Source organism: Vombatus ursinus, unplaced genomic scaffold (genome assembly GCF_900497805.2).
Source record: "Vombatus ursinus unplaced genomic scaffold, bare-nosed wombat genome assembly UNPS02014820.1, whole genome shotgun sequence".
Lineage (NCBI taxonomy): Eukaryota > Metazoa > Chordata > Mammalia > Diprotodontia > Vombatidae > Vombatus > Vombatus ursinus.
This window is the reverse complement of record NW_020954598.1, coordinates 10,797,071-10,812,921: the sequence shown is the minus strand read 5'-3', so window position 1 is coordinate 10,812,921 and position 15,851 is coordinate 10,797,071. Positions and strand designations below refer to the sequence as shown.

General features: G+C 38.7%; 1 protein-coding gene across 8 annotated transcripts in view; it reads right to left on the bottom strand.

Annotated features, from left to right (window-relative positions):
• Window positions 1-15,851, bottom strand: part of COBL (cordon-bleu WH2 repeat protein) — a 345,422-nt gene that overhangs the window by 207,158 nt on the left and 122,413 nt on the right. For 6 of the 8 annotated variants that reach the window (XM_027837120.1, XM_027837126.1, XM_027837119.1 and 3 more), the window contains exons 4-6: window positions 15,547-15,775; window positions 4,200-4,291; window positions 127-198 (exon numbers count right to left, since the gene is read on the bottom strand). In XM_027837120.1, the coding sequence (XP_027692921.1) occupies window positions 127-198; window positions 4,200-4,291; window positions 15,547-15,775 (393 nt within the window). The remainder of the gene's footprint in view (window positions 1-126; window positions 199-4,199; window positions 4,292-15,546; window positions 15,776-15,851) is intronic. The other 2 variants (XM_027837122.1, XM_027837124.1) reach the window with 1 other exon arrangement.

The following is a 15,851-nucleotide window of genomic DNA, read 5'->3' as shown; positions in this document are numbered from 1 at the left end:
TAAGTTAAGAACCATAGCCCAGATGGTGAGGTGATCTGTAACCTCAATTTCCTTTTGCTCAGTTATGACAGCCAGTCCTATAGGTGTGGTTAGCTATAAGCACCTATTAGCAGGGTTAGTACTCACATTAAAGTTTTCAGTGGTTGACTCTAAAATATCCTCATCACTGTCCACTCTTAGCACCCCATGCTGTTCAGCCTGGAACACAAGTAAGTTACCCAAAGAATCAGGTGAAAAAAACAATTTTAAGACCTCAAATAAATAATCAGCAAAACAATCAGTAAAAGCACTAGAAGTCCAAGACTACCAAAATCAATTAAAAGCCAGATTGTCTTATGGGTTCCTTGGGGACTATGAATAAAGGGTGATATTAGGGACACCAATATCTCCAAAAGTTAGGGTATGAGTACTACACTTACTTGGTTAACTTATTAAAATCCTGAGCCCAGGGTTACTGCCCATTAGACATATTGCTATATTGTTTTATCTAGCTGTGTTAAGCTTTCTATTTTTATTTCTTTGCACATAAAGGAGTATTTTACTTGGTTATGAGTTGGACTAGATGTCTCCGAGGTTCCCAAAATTTCTTTTGCTGCTTCTATGACTCCGGAAACTTTTTCAGGGAGAGGTGTATTTCTTTGATTTCTATCATCCTTCCTAAGAGCTTAATAAAGTATCATTGACCAACCAACCAAGGTTCTGTTTTTTCTACATTAACACAGATGTAAGATAAATTCAGTAAGAAACAAACATATATATGTATAATATGAGTTTCTTACTGAATTTTCGTATGACATAAGATGGTGGGTTTAATGGATTCTTTCATTGAAATGACCCTTTTTTAGAAGGGAAGAAAGAAAGGGATTGCTACATCATGTAAAAAATAGTTTTGCTCTTGGGGCTGCACTTTTTTTTTCTTTTTAGGATAACTTAAGACACTTTATTTTGTAAATTACCTAAGACTTCAAGTCTTCCCTTAAGACCAGCTCAACATTTCAAATTAAAAAATAAAAGATAAAAATAACTGATTGGTTCAGCAGAAGAGTTTGACTACTTTCAGCACATGGTCTGTTCCTCTGATATTAGGATACTGAAAAATCTCATGAACAACTCATATCACTATAATGATGAGGAGTGTATGTTATTTTAGTTACAATGACATGAGAATTAATGTTGTTATGGCTATTTAAAAAAAAAACACCCTTTAGAACGCTTTATGAGAGTAGAACAAAATAAAAGAGCATAAGGAAATTTAGGGCCTTAGGAGAACAAATCACTGACTGGTCCATCTAAGAGTGGGTTTTCCTAGTTTTGCCACTACATGGCCAATGTAATTTAGGTAAGATGAGTAAGGTTACAGAAATTCATCTAAAGAGCAGGGATGGAGTTGTAGTAGGAAGAGTATTGATCTTAGAGGCAGGAGACCTGGGTATAAGCCCTGGACATTCCTCTTACTAGCTATGTAATTTTGAGCAATATGAATTCATTTAAACTCTCTGGCCCTCTGATTCAATATTTCCACTGGTAAAATGAAGATAATATCTAAACTCACCACCTCAGAGAGTTATTTGAGCAAGTGGTTTGCAATTATGAAAGCATTCTAGAAATGTGAGCAGTTAATCAAACTGAGAAATTGGATCTAAAGTGCTTTTAAACTTTCTGAGTATTGTATGACTGAGCTATTATGATTATTATACTAACCTTCTTTAAAGAGTGCAAAACATTTTCTGCTCACCCAACAGCCAATCAACACACATACACAAAAAGGCACTGACACAAAAGAAGAGAGTAAAAATAGTAGGAAATTAGTGGTGTAAAGGGAGGGGACCAAAGAATTCAATCAGTAGAAAAAGCTGAAACAAATAAACAAAAAAAGTCCAGCATTTACATAGTGCAATACATAAGCAGAGGTATGCTGAAGCCAGCTTGAACCAGCTCACAAGAGCTGAATGCTAAATTTTCAGTGTGAGTATTTATACCTTGGCAAAGCTACAAAGCAGGGCTTGATTTGTTGTTTTATTAATTGTCCAGACTTAAGAAAGTGACAGAGAAATGTTAATAAAGCAGATTAAACTTAGAAGTATGTTGCCTTTACATTTTTTCTCCAGAAGTCCAGTTGTTAAATATTTACCAGCATACCCTTGGTTACAAGGTTTGCAAAGCACTTCACATATATCATCTCATTCATCCTCACAACAATTCTAAGAAGTAGGTAATTTCAAACATAACCTTAACCCATTTTATAGCTGAGGAAGCTGAGACTAAGAGTGGTTAGGTGATTGGCTCAGGGTCAAACAGTTAAAGGTCTAAGGGAGGATCTGAATCCACTGTGCCACCTCTCTGCCTCCTACTGCCTCTAAAAAAGGGCAAATGAAGGTTGATTCAACACAAATAAGACCAATTCAAATGGAAGAAAAAGAACAAAGTCGCAATTTAAACAAAAATAATAATAAAAGAAAAATTAATGAGTAAGGTGTTTTGTTGTTATTGTCACTTTTCAGTCATGTCTGACTCTCTGTTGACCCCATTTGGGATTTTCCTGGGAGAGATACTGCCATTTCCTTCTCCAGTTCACTTTACAGATAAGGAAACTAAGGCAAACAGGATTAAATGACTTGCCCAGGGTTACACAGCTAGTAAGTAGCTGAGGCCAGATTTTAACTCAGTAAGATGAGTGTTCCTGACTCTTAGGTCCAGTACTTTATCTACTACACCATCTAACTGCTCCTTAACTAGTTAGTAAGAGATACCAGAAATACTTTAAGTAGAGAAAGCAAAAGAGAACTTAATAGATATAAAGATTAAATAAATATTAGTTTTTACAAAACTGTCTTTGCTATCTCTCAATTCTCTTTTATGCTACAGTTACTTCTCCCAGAACAACAATAAGGAGAATCAGAAATGTTCTAATTCTCCTATCCCTTACAACATATGTCAATGAACTGAAGGCCTCAGTGAAATAAATTATGACTTTATTTTGGCTCCTATAAGCATTTTAGTGCCTTGCTATTCAAAAACCTCAAATGCTTATCATTAGGAAAGGTTAACTGCAAAATTGAGGTACCAAATGAAGCATCCCATTGCTCAAAAAAGTTTATTTCTCTACTGTCCTTCGGTCTTCTTTTTTTTCCCCCAAACATGAGGCCATTGGGGTTAAGTGACTTGCCCACAGTCACACAGCTAGTGAGTGTTATGTGTCTAAGGCTGGATTTGAACTTAGGTTGTCCTGACTCCAGGGCTAGTGCTCTATCCATTGTGCCACCTAGCTGCCCCTCTTTTGGTCTTTTTTAATGAAGAAAACTGGGGATAAATGAAAACATAAATATCAAAAAAAAATATATAAGTTACACTGATTATAGGTCACATATATTTGCCAGATACTTTCATTTCTTAGTCAAGAAAGTATTAATAGCTTTCGACAGCCCAAAAATGATACCACAGAACAAATGTGTTCCTTATATAACAATCAAATGAATTCTGTTCTATCAGACACCTAGTTTGTGAGCGTGCTAATTCTGAAAAGCTTCCCAATGATATTCCTAAAATACCAAGTTTAAAAATACTTAATATTATAAAGAGAAATAAATGATATGAGCTGTATTCCACATGACAATGGAAGAGCCTCCTAGGCAAATATACTTCACTAATCAAATCTGTAAAGCCAAGAACATCTAGGTATCAGGGGTTGAGATGGTTAAGTTCTCCTTCCACGGGTGGGGAATCTGTGGCCTTGAGGCCACATGTGGCCCTCTAGGTCCTCAAGTGTGGACATTTGAATGATTCATTCCTGAAACATGGCATGAATGATTCATTCAAAGGGCTGTACTTGAGGACCTAGAGGGCCACATGTGGCCTCGAGGCTGTAGGTTCCCCACTCCCGGCCTTGATGGCGGGAGTAAAAAATTAAGGGCTCTGGAGTTCTGTGGTCATGTTTTCCAGTTTCACAGTATAAAGAGAGGGGGCAAATTTTATATAGGCTCTATTCTAAAACATAGGTGAAAAAACAAGATTTTTCACACCTGGGGTTATTCCTGAAATCATAAATGCTCTGATCTGCAAGTCACACTTTACAAATTAGTGAAAGTTCATGTATACCTCAAGGAATTAATTTTCTGAAAAATGAATACTTTTCAAAAATAAGAGTATTTGACACACAATGTTATTTCTGTCCAAAGAAAAGCAGCCGAGTTATTTATTACCTTATTGCTTCTTTTACTGACTTTGAAAAACCCCAGAAATTTCTTCTTCTCTTTGTCCATGACATCACTGCCCAGTGATTTTCTATAGGTTTCTGAAAATAATTAAATTGGTGACAGTTATTTCTCACTGATATATCTTGAAGACTTAGGACTTAAAAAAATTCCAAGTTTTTAAAACACAAATTGAAGAGAAAAAGAAATACACAAAACAGCCAACGGTATTAAGTGAGCCTAGCTTCCATTAGTAGTTTAGTGATAGCTGTCTAACCCCTTAAAAATCTATTTAGAAATGAAAATAAACCAAAGTGGGAATTTTTCTGAAAGTTAGACATCTTTAACAAATTTTTTAAAGAAAGGCGTTTTGGGGGATAGGTGGGTAGAGTGAATAGTGCTCTGAATAGAAATTTCTCAGGCCGTAGGGACTACAGGAACAGTGTAATAGGTGCCATGCTTCAGGAATTAAATATGGGATCAAAGAAGCTTAATTATATGAGGTACAACAACACTTTCTATTTGAAAAAAAAATCTGCTCTTCAGTTCAGAGAACAACACTGATGGTATCAGAAACTCTGAAATTAGAAACTTTCATGACCTACATTACCAGATCCATTACCAAATCTCTTCCCTGATCTCCTTCAGTCTGAGCAGTTTTTCTTCCATGATTATATTTCTCTGGTGGGCTCTCTCTTTCTCTCTAAGGGACGAAGGGGAAAGATTTGCCTGAAATGCCTTCTAACTTTTGCGCATGATAATTGGATAATCCTTGTCAAAAGTAACCACATGTAAAAATCTTAAGTATTCTACATTCCAATTGCCTTTGATGGAAGATTTTTGCTATCCAGTCCATTGTCAGGATCTCTAATAATGTCAATAGCACATATAAGTATCACCATTAACATTACTGTTAAACATGTGCAATGAAGATGCCAGTATCTAGATCTGTGAGGCAAAGAACCTCTGGCTAAGTCCAGCAGCTAAGCTGGTTCAATTGTCCTTAGACCTTGACGGCTACAGCCTAAATCATGCGCTTTGGAGCAATGAGGACAGGTTCTCCGTTTTCATGGTTTATGCCACTCTATAAAAATCCCCTATTAATAATGTATACGATATTTCACAAAAAAACTGAACCTTTATATTGTCATAAATAACACTCTGAAAGTTCTTTTTTAGTCATCATCTATGCGAGTGTCACAATTATCCTAGGAGCTGGGAAGAGCAGTTATTATTATCCTCATTTTACTGATGGGTAAACTAAGGCAGGCAGCAAGAAAGAAAAGGAATTGGCTTTCCTTGCTCTCTTGGCATGTCTCTCTGCATTTTTACAGCAAACAGAGCTCCAGTCCATCAGCTGGAGATTACTATTTTAGAGGCTAAAATGATCAAGATGCTACCTCCCCAAAACAAGGCTAAGGATTATTTTATTCTTGCCTCTACTCACTCCAGAATTCATGCCAAAAGTTAGAAGCGTTATGGGCACACAGGAAAAAGATTGTTAGCAAAGTCAAAGTTTATGAACACCCAAGAGGAAAGACAGGCTAAGGAAAATGTGTACCTTTCTAAAACCATTATCTGAATAGCATTAGATTAATGTTTTCAATGAAAGCTCTTAATCTCAGATATGCATGTATAACTCCTCAAGGAAGTCAGTGGTCTTTATGTAAACTCACCTAAAGGAAAAGAGTTAGCTTAAATTCCAATATCCCTTTTAAAATTCTTTGGTCGTAACCCTATCCAAATTCTCCAAGATACACAAAGAAAAAAGAGCTGTGTCACACAAAAGTTTTATGAAATATAAATTATGCTAACGCCACATTGGAATAGTGTGGTTGGAATTATTTAAAAAATCCTTAATTATTGTACTGGACCAGTAAGTATGGAGAATTCTCAATGGAGAAACTCCTTCTGCCAATGGATATCTGCATCTCTCCAGCAACTTTTAAGCTTAAAGGACTGCTTGAGGCCACTGACTGGTTGTGCCTTGTCCGCTGGCTGTTAGAAGTAGGGTCTTTATCCAGCTTTACCTGATGCTCACACCTGCTTTCTATACCCTACACTATGCTCCCTCTCAAACACAACATAGCTGTATTAATTCCAAAGGCAGGATGGTGTAGTGTACAGAAAGGAGGGGCTTAAGATCAGGAAGATCTGAGTTCAAGTCCTACTTCTGACATCTACTGGTTGTATGATCACAAGTCACTTAACTTCTTAGTGCTCTAAGTACCTCTCTAAGAATAAGTTACAGAGAAGGTGCCAACCTGCCTTGGCAGAAAAAGGTTCCTCATCTATCTTTTCTATGCCAGCGAAATCACAAGTCTCCATTTTTACCTAAATACATGATCAAAGTTTAGAGAGGGAAATGAGTCTTAAGAGTCTAGCCCAGCCCTCTCATTTTAAAGATGAGGAAGACTGAGGTCCAGACAACTTAAATGACTAACCTAATATCTATCACACAGTTTGTTAGGCTTATCAGTGTCTGGCACATAGTAGGCTCTTAATAAATGTCGACTGATTGATCAAACTAAACATATGTGGATTTATTAAAATTTGATGATCCATTATATAGTTCAGATCTATTTATACATACACATACACACACACACACACACACACACACACACACACGCACACTCTCTCTCTCCATCTCCTGACTCCTGACATTTTCACTAGTCTGAAATGCTCTCCTTCCTCATTTCCATCTCCTGGCTTCCCTCACTTCCTTTAAGTCCCAGCTAAAATCCCACCTTCTCCAGGAAGCCTTTCTGGATCCCTCTTAATTCTAGTGCCTTCCCTTTGTGGACTATTTCCAATTTATCCTGCATATAGATAGCCTGTTTGCAAATAAATGTTTGCAAAATATCTTTCCCTTTAGATTGTGAGCTGTTCAAGAACAAGGATTGCTATTTATCTTTCTGTGTGAACTGGTCACTTAGCACAGTGTGAGACACACAGGAGGTGCTTAATAAATGTTTACTGACTGACAGAGTAATTGCCACGAAAGTACACTTCTTTGCCCAGGCACCTATTTCCATAGAGGCTCACCAATTTATCCACGTAAAGAAATTACCAGTGGGAAAGGATGGGATGATTAAGGGTGAGTCTCTCTAGGGAAGTGAGATAATACCAGGGGACAAGGAACCAGAAGGCCTTTTGGGTCTGGGTTAGGCCCAGTGGTAAAAGTTCAGTCACTTTCTAGCATGAGAAACAGCATATGCTTCCTGATGCTAAGGGTACTTTGTTTTATTTCCATAATCACCTTCTTCTTGATATCCTCCCCATAACTACCAATTGCCTACAACTCTATGAAGCTCTGGCCTCAGCTAAGCTGAGGCAATAAAACAGACTTTGTCTATTTTTATTTAGCTTAACAACTTGGGCTCCAGAAGGAGAGGTGGGACATGGGAGCAGCTGACTTTCAGGCTGGGCAGTTGGTACAGAGGAATCAGTCTCAGGAAGCAGAGAAAGTAATTTCAGATTTTCCTAATGGTGTCTGAAATGGCCATACAGACCCAGATTTCACTGGACATTCTATGTTTAGGAAACTGAGTAATTAGCTGTATGGAGTCAAAAGTAAACTATTATGTATTTGAATATTATTAATTCAAAATTGATGGTAAATTGATGAAAGAATAGTCAAAAGGGTAATTTTTGCTCTACGATAAAATCGAATCCAGGCCAACCTCAACAAGCATTTGTACACACAGCCCATGTCGCTTTCCTGAGTTTCAGTCTTTTATCACCAACTGCCTTCCAGATATCTCACTGGATGTCCCATAGGCATCTCCAGCTCCCCTTCTTCCAAACTTTCTCATCTTTGTCAAGGGCACCACCATCTTTCCAGTCATCTTTGACTGGATGCTCCCAGCTTCAACTCACTCTCAAAAGGACCTAATATTTATGTTTAACATATTCTGACGACTTACATCCGTCTCTCCCAATAGAACAAAACCTCCTTGAAGGCAGGGTTGATTTCAATTTTGTTTTTGTATCCCCAGTACCTAGTGTAATGCCTGACAAGTAGAATGCCCTTAACAGTGACTTGCTGATTAATTGTATGCATGTGGAAGTAACAAAAACACTGCATAATCGAGAGCTCTATAACTAATTCAGAGTGACCACTTTCCCAGTAAACTGACCTGAATTAGTGAGGTGTTAGTTTATAATGCATTTTATATTTATAAATTCATGTATCTACCCTTGGGTTGACACAATTGTGTGTGTGTGTGTGTGTGTGTCTATATGTTCGAGTGCACTCAAGCATGTGCTCTACTTTTTAAATTGGACAAAATGTGTAAATGTAGGAAGATTAACTATGGGCAAGTACACAGCACTGACGTGAACCATATACTCACAGATTATAGAGCGCTATTACTGAGACCAAAACCATGGTTTTCTTTTTGGATCAAGGAGTTTTAGTGTCAGAAGAAATCTCACACCCCCTCATTTTAGAGATTAGGAAACTAAAGTTTGGAGGGATAAGTGACTTATTTGACTTACACACTGGAAATAAATGACCAGATCCAGAATTCAAACCCAGGTCCTCTGGCTGTAAATTCAGTCCCCTTTACGTTGTACCAAGAGGTCTCTTTTCTGCTTTCCTGAAAATATTTCTAAAAGGCAGTCGCGAGCCATCCCATAGGGCAGTACAGGATTTCTCTGTGACTTCAGTACTACTTTCAAGGTACACATTTTTAAAAAATCAGTTATCAACAAAAAAATTTAAAAAAAAACTAACAAAGACATAAGTGCAAAATATGTATGAAAAACTCATACTAAAACAAAGTAAAAAAATTTAAGGCCAATGCACTCTGAGCTGGGAAGGCACAAGTTTCCATTTAAAGTGAAGGTACATAAGTATGTGGAAAACCGATCTCTTACTTTGCATGTATGACCTGGCCTCTGATCTGATGGTTTACAGCTACTTGGTGGGGGTAGGTGTCAATGATTCATGAAGTATTCATTTTCTAAGGCAGCCTCATTCATAAGCAGATGTGATCACTATAGCAGATTTTCAAACAGTAGATATTCCCATATTTTTTCCTCCCTCCCCAAAAGGAAATTAGAAAAGGATATAATCAATCATGATGCAGTTACAACATACAGCCCTCCTCCCACTCCCAAGTCCACAGGTACTACAAACTGTCTTATTTCATTATGTTCCATATTATACAGTCACCACCAAATACTGCATTCTAAAACAGAGCCATGCAAAGCAAATCCTTAGAGAGAGCTCAGCTGCCATCTGAAGTTTTCCTTTACTGTACCTCGATAGACCAGAGAAGGTTCTGATTGAGTTTTGGTCAGAAGAACTGGAAAAAGTAGCCAATGAGAAAACAAGCAGGGGAAAATAGTTAAAAAAGGCTCAACAATGGCAAAACCAAAAACATGATAATAGTGAAAACCATATACAAAGTGATTTACATACATTTATTTCATTTGCTCTTGGGAAGGAGGTGTTTGTTACCTGTATTGTTAACCCTATTTTACAGAAGAAGAAAATGAGGTTCCAGGGGCCAACTGATTCGCCTGTGTTCACAGAGATAATAATTATTGGAGAAAGGATTGGAATCCAGGTCTTTCCATGCTCCAGGTCTAATCTCTTCTCACTCCACCATGTTGCCTCTCTATGGATGTACTAACTCAAAGTATCTGCCTCCATTATAGCTACCTGGACAAGTCTGTTGTTTTTTTTAGGTTGATTTCTCTGCTGCTAAGAATTTTTGTACCAGAAGAGGGCAGGAGAGCTTCTTTTTTGGGAGTGAGTTGTTTGAACTTTCAAACTTAAGTTCCAAAGCCTCAGGAAACCAAAGAAGGAAGATCAATTAATTAAGTGGTAAAGTGACCATCCTAGAGGAACGCTCCTGAAAATCCCCCCAAGCAGCTGCAGGCCTGAGAGCGGAGCTCCCAAAAATGTGAATCATGAAGGGAATGGGCCACTTAGCGGGATCCAAAAGCAGTTCAATAGAAGTTTGACATAGGAAAAGAGTGGGAGGGTAGGGGGAGAGGAGAGGAAAGGAGGAAAGACCATTTAAAAAAGGAGCAAGGAAAAGGAATCTATCCTCCCCTTCTTCGGTGTTTGGTGCTGTTTGCTTTGTCTGACTGCCACTGAAGTGTAGTAGGGAGGCTTGTTAGCCAAAAAGGCAGGTAATCCCTTGGCAGTAGGTATGCACACTTGGTAACTCAGTTATTTTACCTGCTGGATGGCAGGGCTACGTTATAGGAAATCATGAGCTTAGAAAACAATTAAGTGGCAGAAAACCAGATTTCATCTGATCTTTTCCTGGTAGAGCGCTTTGCATTTATCTTTCGAACATTTGGAATTTCATCATCTCACTAATAACCAGGCAAACTTATGTTCCCTTTAACCTCTCTGGGCCTCAGTTACTCATTTGTACTATGATGGGGTTAGACTAGATGGCCTGCAGGGTCCCTTCCAGCTCAAAGTCCATTATCCTATGACATATAACCATATCATGGACTGAAGTATTAGAAAGACCCCCAGGGTTTTCTCATTTAAGTTTAATAAGCATATTGGAAAAAAAATCAGACAAAATTCCAATATTAATTGTTTCCAAAATAGATTTTTAAACAATTTCATTTTAAGGAAGGAAAGCCTGTGCTTTATTTTTTTCTTTTCTTTGGGGGAAGGTGGGGAGAAGGGAGAGAGGAGAGGAGGAAGGAATCCAGGCCTATGATTAAGAACTTTCTTAACCTTTTTTCCTGTCCTTATTTTTCCTGATTTCTCTGTGGCACAGAGTATATTTTCCCTTCCTGATATCTGTCTTCTCCCTTGGCTTCTCAGACATATCTCTCTTATGGAATTCTACCTCTCCTATCTGCGTCTTTCACTGGCTTTTCCTCCTGTCTCCTAATAAGCTGGCCGTGGTCCTCTTTCTCTTTCTATATTATTCCACTGAGAAATCTCATTTATTCTGCTAGCTTCAATTACCCCCTCTATGAAGATGACTCAAAATCTCAATCTCCACCCCCAACCTTTCTCCAGAGTTCCTGCCATACTTACAAATGTCTTTGATCTTGGAATAATTTCTCAAACTCAGCACATCAAAAACTGAACTCATCATCTTTTCAGTGAGGTATCTCAATGGATAGAGCTGGGATCAGAAGACCCAAGTTCAAATTCTGCCTCAGACACTTCCTAGTTGTGTGACCCTTCAGCAAGTCGCTTAACCTCTCTCAGACTGTTTCATCATCTATAAAATGACAGCATTGGACTCAGCCTCTACGGTCCCTTCCAGCTCTGTATCTAAGAACCACATGATTTTCCCTACCCAACCTTACCATCCCATCAAGCCCTGCATTTCTGTTATTGGTGCCACAATCTTTCCAATCTCCCAGGTTCATAAGTGTGTATTCATCTTTCACTCTTCCCATTCTCCTATCTCTACCCATCTTATAAACTGCTAAATCTACCCAATTTATGCTTACAATCTCACCTACATCTAGTCTCTCCTCTCTACTTCCATTACAGCTACTCTGGTTCAAGTCTAGATTCTTGAAATAGACAAGAAAATGAACTGATTCTTCCTGTCTTCAGGATATTCTCTCTTCATCTTGTCATTCATATCATTTTTGGAATAAAAATGTATCCCCAGCACCTAGCACAGTAACTGACACAGTAAGAACTTGTTGATTGAGTCTTAGTGTATTACTAGTGTAACAAGCGGTATGGGATATGCTTAGACTACCAAGGACAGTGTTATTCATATGGAAGATGCTAGGGACCTGCTTCTGGGAAAAGGGAGGACATAATGCATTGGTCTACTGCATGGTTGAGAGCAGCCTTTTCTACTGGGTACAGGAACAGAAAGACGAATTGCATCACACATTCCTTCATTCACAGTTGGTGAAACCATACCCTACAGGAGGAGGGGACCTAAGATCTCTTTTTCCTCTCAGGCTATACGGCCCCAAGAAATGGAGGCCTAGGGCTTTGGACTTCTCCTTCCTTCTTTTCAGTTTTAGGTGCAGGGAGTAGAGTCGCCAATCCAGCCTGGGAAATCAAGCCTCTGGGACCCAGAACTGCAGGAATCCAAGGCAGGCTGGATGTAGGAAAAGACTCATAGGTGTTGAGTCAAGATGTATTAAAGACGCCAATCTTTCTGGCTACATGGCCAACGGAATAGGCTGCACCCAATGTAGCAAAGCAAAATAACCATAGATGCTCCAGTTCACCAGTCTCTGAGAAGCAAATCCCACTCCACATGAATGATATCCCCCAAGGTGGGCCCCACGTGTTTCAAACCCCCAATACAGTCTGATCATGTCACTGCTCCACTCAAAAGTTCAATAGCTCTCTACTGGCATTCAAGGTCCTATATACAAGTAAACTCCAAGCTACCTGTCCTGGCATATCTCATACTATTCTACATTCCAGTCAAGCTGGACTTCTTTGTCCTTGATTCTTGCCCTGCTTGTATTCCTCCCTATACTTTTGTTTAAATTTTCTTTTGTACCTACTGAGGACTAGGTCCAATTAATATAAATAATGAATCCCCGGCATACTTCCATTGGGCAGAGAGCAATCATCTTATTTTACTGAATTGTAATCGAATAGTAAGAATTTGAATACATGCAGCCACTTCAAAGGATTCATTATTTATACTAATTAGGTCCTTGCTATACCTGTATTTTAGCGAGTTGAAAGTCCTTTCTTCAAAGAACTACTCAGAAGTAAACCACTTGATGAAGTCTTCCTCTAGGTTAAAGTGTTTTTACTCTTTCCTCAAATTACTTCAAGTACCTAGTACTTTACCTGGGCCTCCCTCCTTACTCCTTAATCTCCCTTACAGCAGAGTTGTTTATGCCTTTCCCTTCTCCTTACTGGACTGTAATGCTCTCGAGAGAAGGCCCTGTGTGGAAGCTACTTCTGGATTCTCAATAGCCGGCAAAAAAACTATCTTGCACTTGGTAGGTTGCTTAATAACTGCTTGTCAACTTGAACTGAAATAACCACCAACTATAGTGTGAGGGAACACCCAAATATAAATTACTAAACAAATATCCTCAGAAAAACAAAAAAAAAAGAAGTGTGAGGAGAGAGAAAAGGTAACTTGTAAAATCATTATTCTGTGTAGTCTAGAGATAAAAAAAAAACAATCATTTTCACCCATTAAGTTTCTCTCCTTAGTTCTAAAAGTAGGGACAGTTTCAAAATTCTCCCCTTCCTCCAATTAAAAAAAAATCCCAAGATGGACAGTTAATACAAAACTTGAATGAACTAAAATGATTCCCTCATACAATAATACTTTAATTTTTCCAAAACTCATCTTCTACACTTGTCATTTTCACTTGTCTTAATAATGACATGCCTAGAATGCTCTCCTTCCACATCTCTGTCTTCCTTTTAAGTCCCAACTAAATTCTGATCTTTTACAGGAAGTCTTTTCCAATCCCACCTAATTCAAGTACTTTCCTCTATTAATAATTCCGTATTTATTCTGTATATAGCTTGTTTTATAAAAGTTTTTGTGCTGACTCTCCCATTAAATAGTAAGCTTCTTGAGGGCAGGGGCTGTTCCCTTTTTTTGTATCCCCAGCATTTAGCACAGTGACAGGAACATAGTAAGTGCTTAACAAATGTTTACTGATTGATTTACATTTTACAAAAGTTTTTAAAAAGTGCAAAGCCCTTTAAAATCAAATCTCATGTGATTTTCATAACACCCACATGGGGTAGGTACTACCTGTATTAGTCCCATTTTAAGGATGAGGAAACTGGGCTTCAAATAGGTAAAGTGACTTCCCCATGATCACACTGTTAATAAATATCAGAACTGAGATTCGAACCCAGGCTTTCCTTCCAAACTCCAATGACTGGGAGGTCATAGGCTCACAGACTTTAGAACTGGATGACATTTTAACTTGTAACTAGTCTATCCCGTTCAACTTACAGATACAAAAACTAAGACCCTAAAAGGAGACACAGCTGGTCCAAGGTCACATTTATAGTAGGAAATAACAGCTGGGATTCAAACCCAGGTCTGCTCCATTGCCACTGAACTCAATTCTGCAATGTAGGGTTTCTTTCTGGTAGTAAATCTCTCCAGAAAGAATATCAAAGCCACAAATGAGCCAAATGGAAGAACACCAAGGTAAGTATGGTTGGCCCTCTTGGAGTTTTGATAACTAAAACCAAACTCCTTCTGAGCTACTAGTCCCATTCAGCGGCTTTACTCCCACTTTTCCAGCCCCATTTTCTCAGTGAGTGTAAACATTCTAGTATACTTTTTCCTACTTCCTCCCCTCCCCCATTTACCTTGTTTTTCCTTCTCAATTCAATTTGGCAAACACTTTTTGAGTGTCTTTTACATTTGAGGTATTCTGGGGGAACAGAGTTAAAGTGCTATTCCTACCCCATGAAGCTTTCAGTTTAGTAAGAATGATTTTTTTCTAAACCCTGGCATCACAGGATCACACCATGATGAAGACAATTTATTCTAATCTTCCCGTCTTAGAAATGAAAAAATGAAGACCCTGAGAAGTTTAGTAATTTGTCCAAGCTGGGAAGACTCAAGTGAAAACTATAGTAAGCAAATAAAGGATGAACTGCTCATGTGAAGGGAGTGGACAAATAACTGTAGTGCAAAGAAGAATTTATAATGAGAAATGCATAAAAGTTGCCTATCTCTGATCCCCTTTGGAGGTGGAGGGGAGTAATCTCTCCCTCTTCTGGACTCTACAGTGCTCTGTTCATCCTTCTCTTGCCAACCCATTCTTTCAAGTAATGCAGTTGTTCATTTATTATTTTTTCTTTCCATGATCCATACGTACAACTTTAAGGCTGCCCTAGTACTTATGGAATATTAAATGATCAAGAGAAAAGCCTCTGGTTCACTGGTCAGATCTCTCTATGGAGGATAAAAATCACACAAGAACTGGAAGGGGCAGATGGGTTTCAATCCATACCACTGGAGGGAGTGAGTACGCACATCAGTGAAATCACAGACCCAGGGAAAACGTGCAGCACAGACACGTGTATTGGGATACTTCTGAAGACAGAGAGACTATTTCCCAATGAAGGGAACAGAAGAGGTGTCACAGCCCTGAAGTACAACAGATAGAGAAGAAAATGTCTATGGCCAAGGCTAGAAGATGTGGTCTGAGTCAGAAGGGTACAGTCAGGACTGGAAGCAAGCAAACGAGTAAATATCCACCCACTGCTCCTCCTACTTTAGGACAAATTTTCCAGTCTTCGTAAAAACTGAAATGAGCAGCACTGCCTTGAATAACAAACAAATCACTGCAAATAGAATGGTAAGTCATAGATGATCAGGGATATGGCATTATCCAGAGATGGGGCCTAGAGCACAAAATGCAACTCTGCTCTCACCTCTTTTGTTGTCCCAGGCATAGAGTTCCTTTATCCCCAACTCATTCAGGGACTTTGAAAGCTCCAGCTCCTCCCCGGCAATATTATCCCTTAAGAGAACAATGTGCTCAGGGCTGACTTCACATTTTGCACAAATAACTGGGAGAATGTTCTGCAGTGGAACATCAGGGCTCACTCGTACTACGGTCTTCTGCGTTCGCAGGTAGTTCACTACCAGCCGCACAGACTTCTGAAATAGAAATGTCAGGGAAAAAGAAAGTGTAAACATTTTCCCCCACTCCAAAAGGACATGAAGCAAGGTAGAC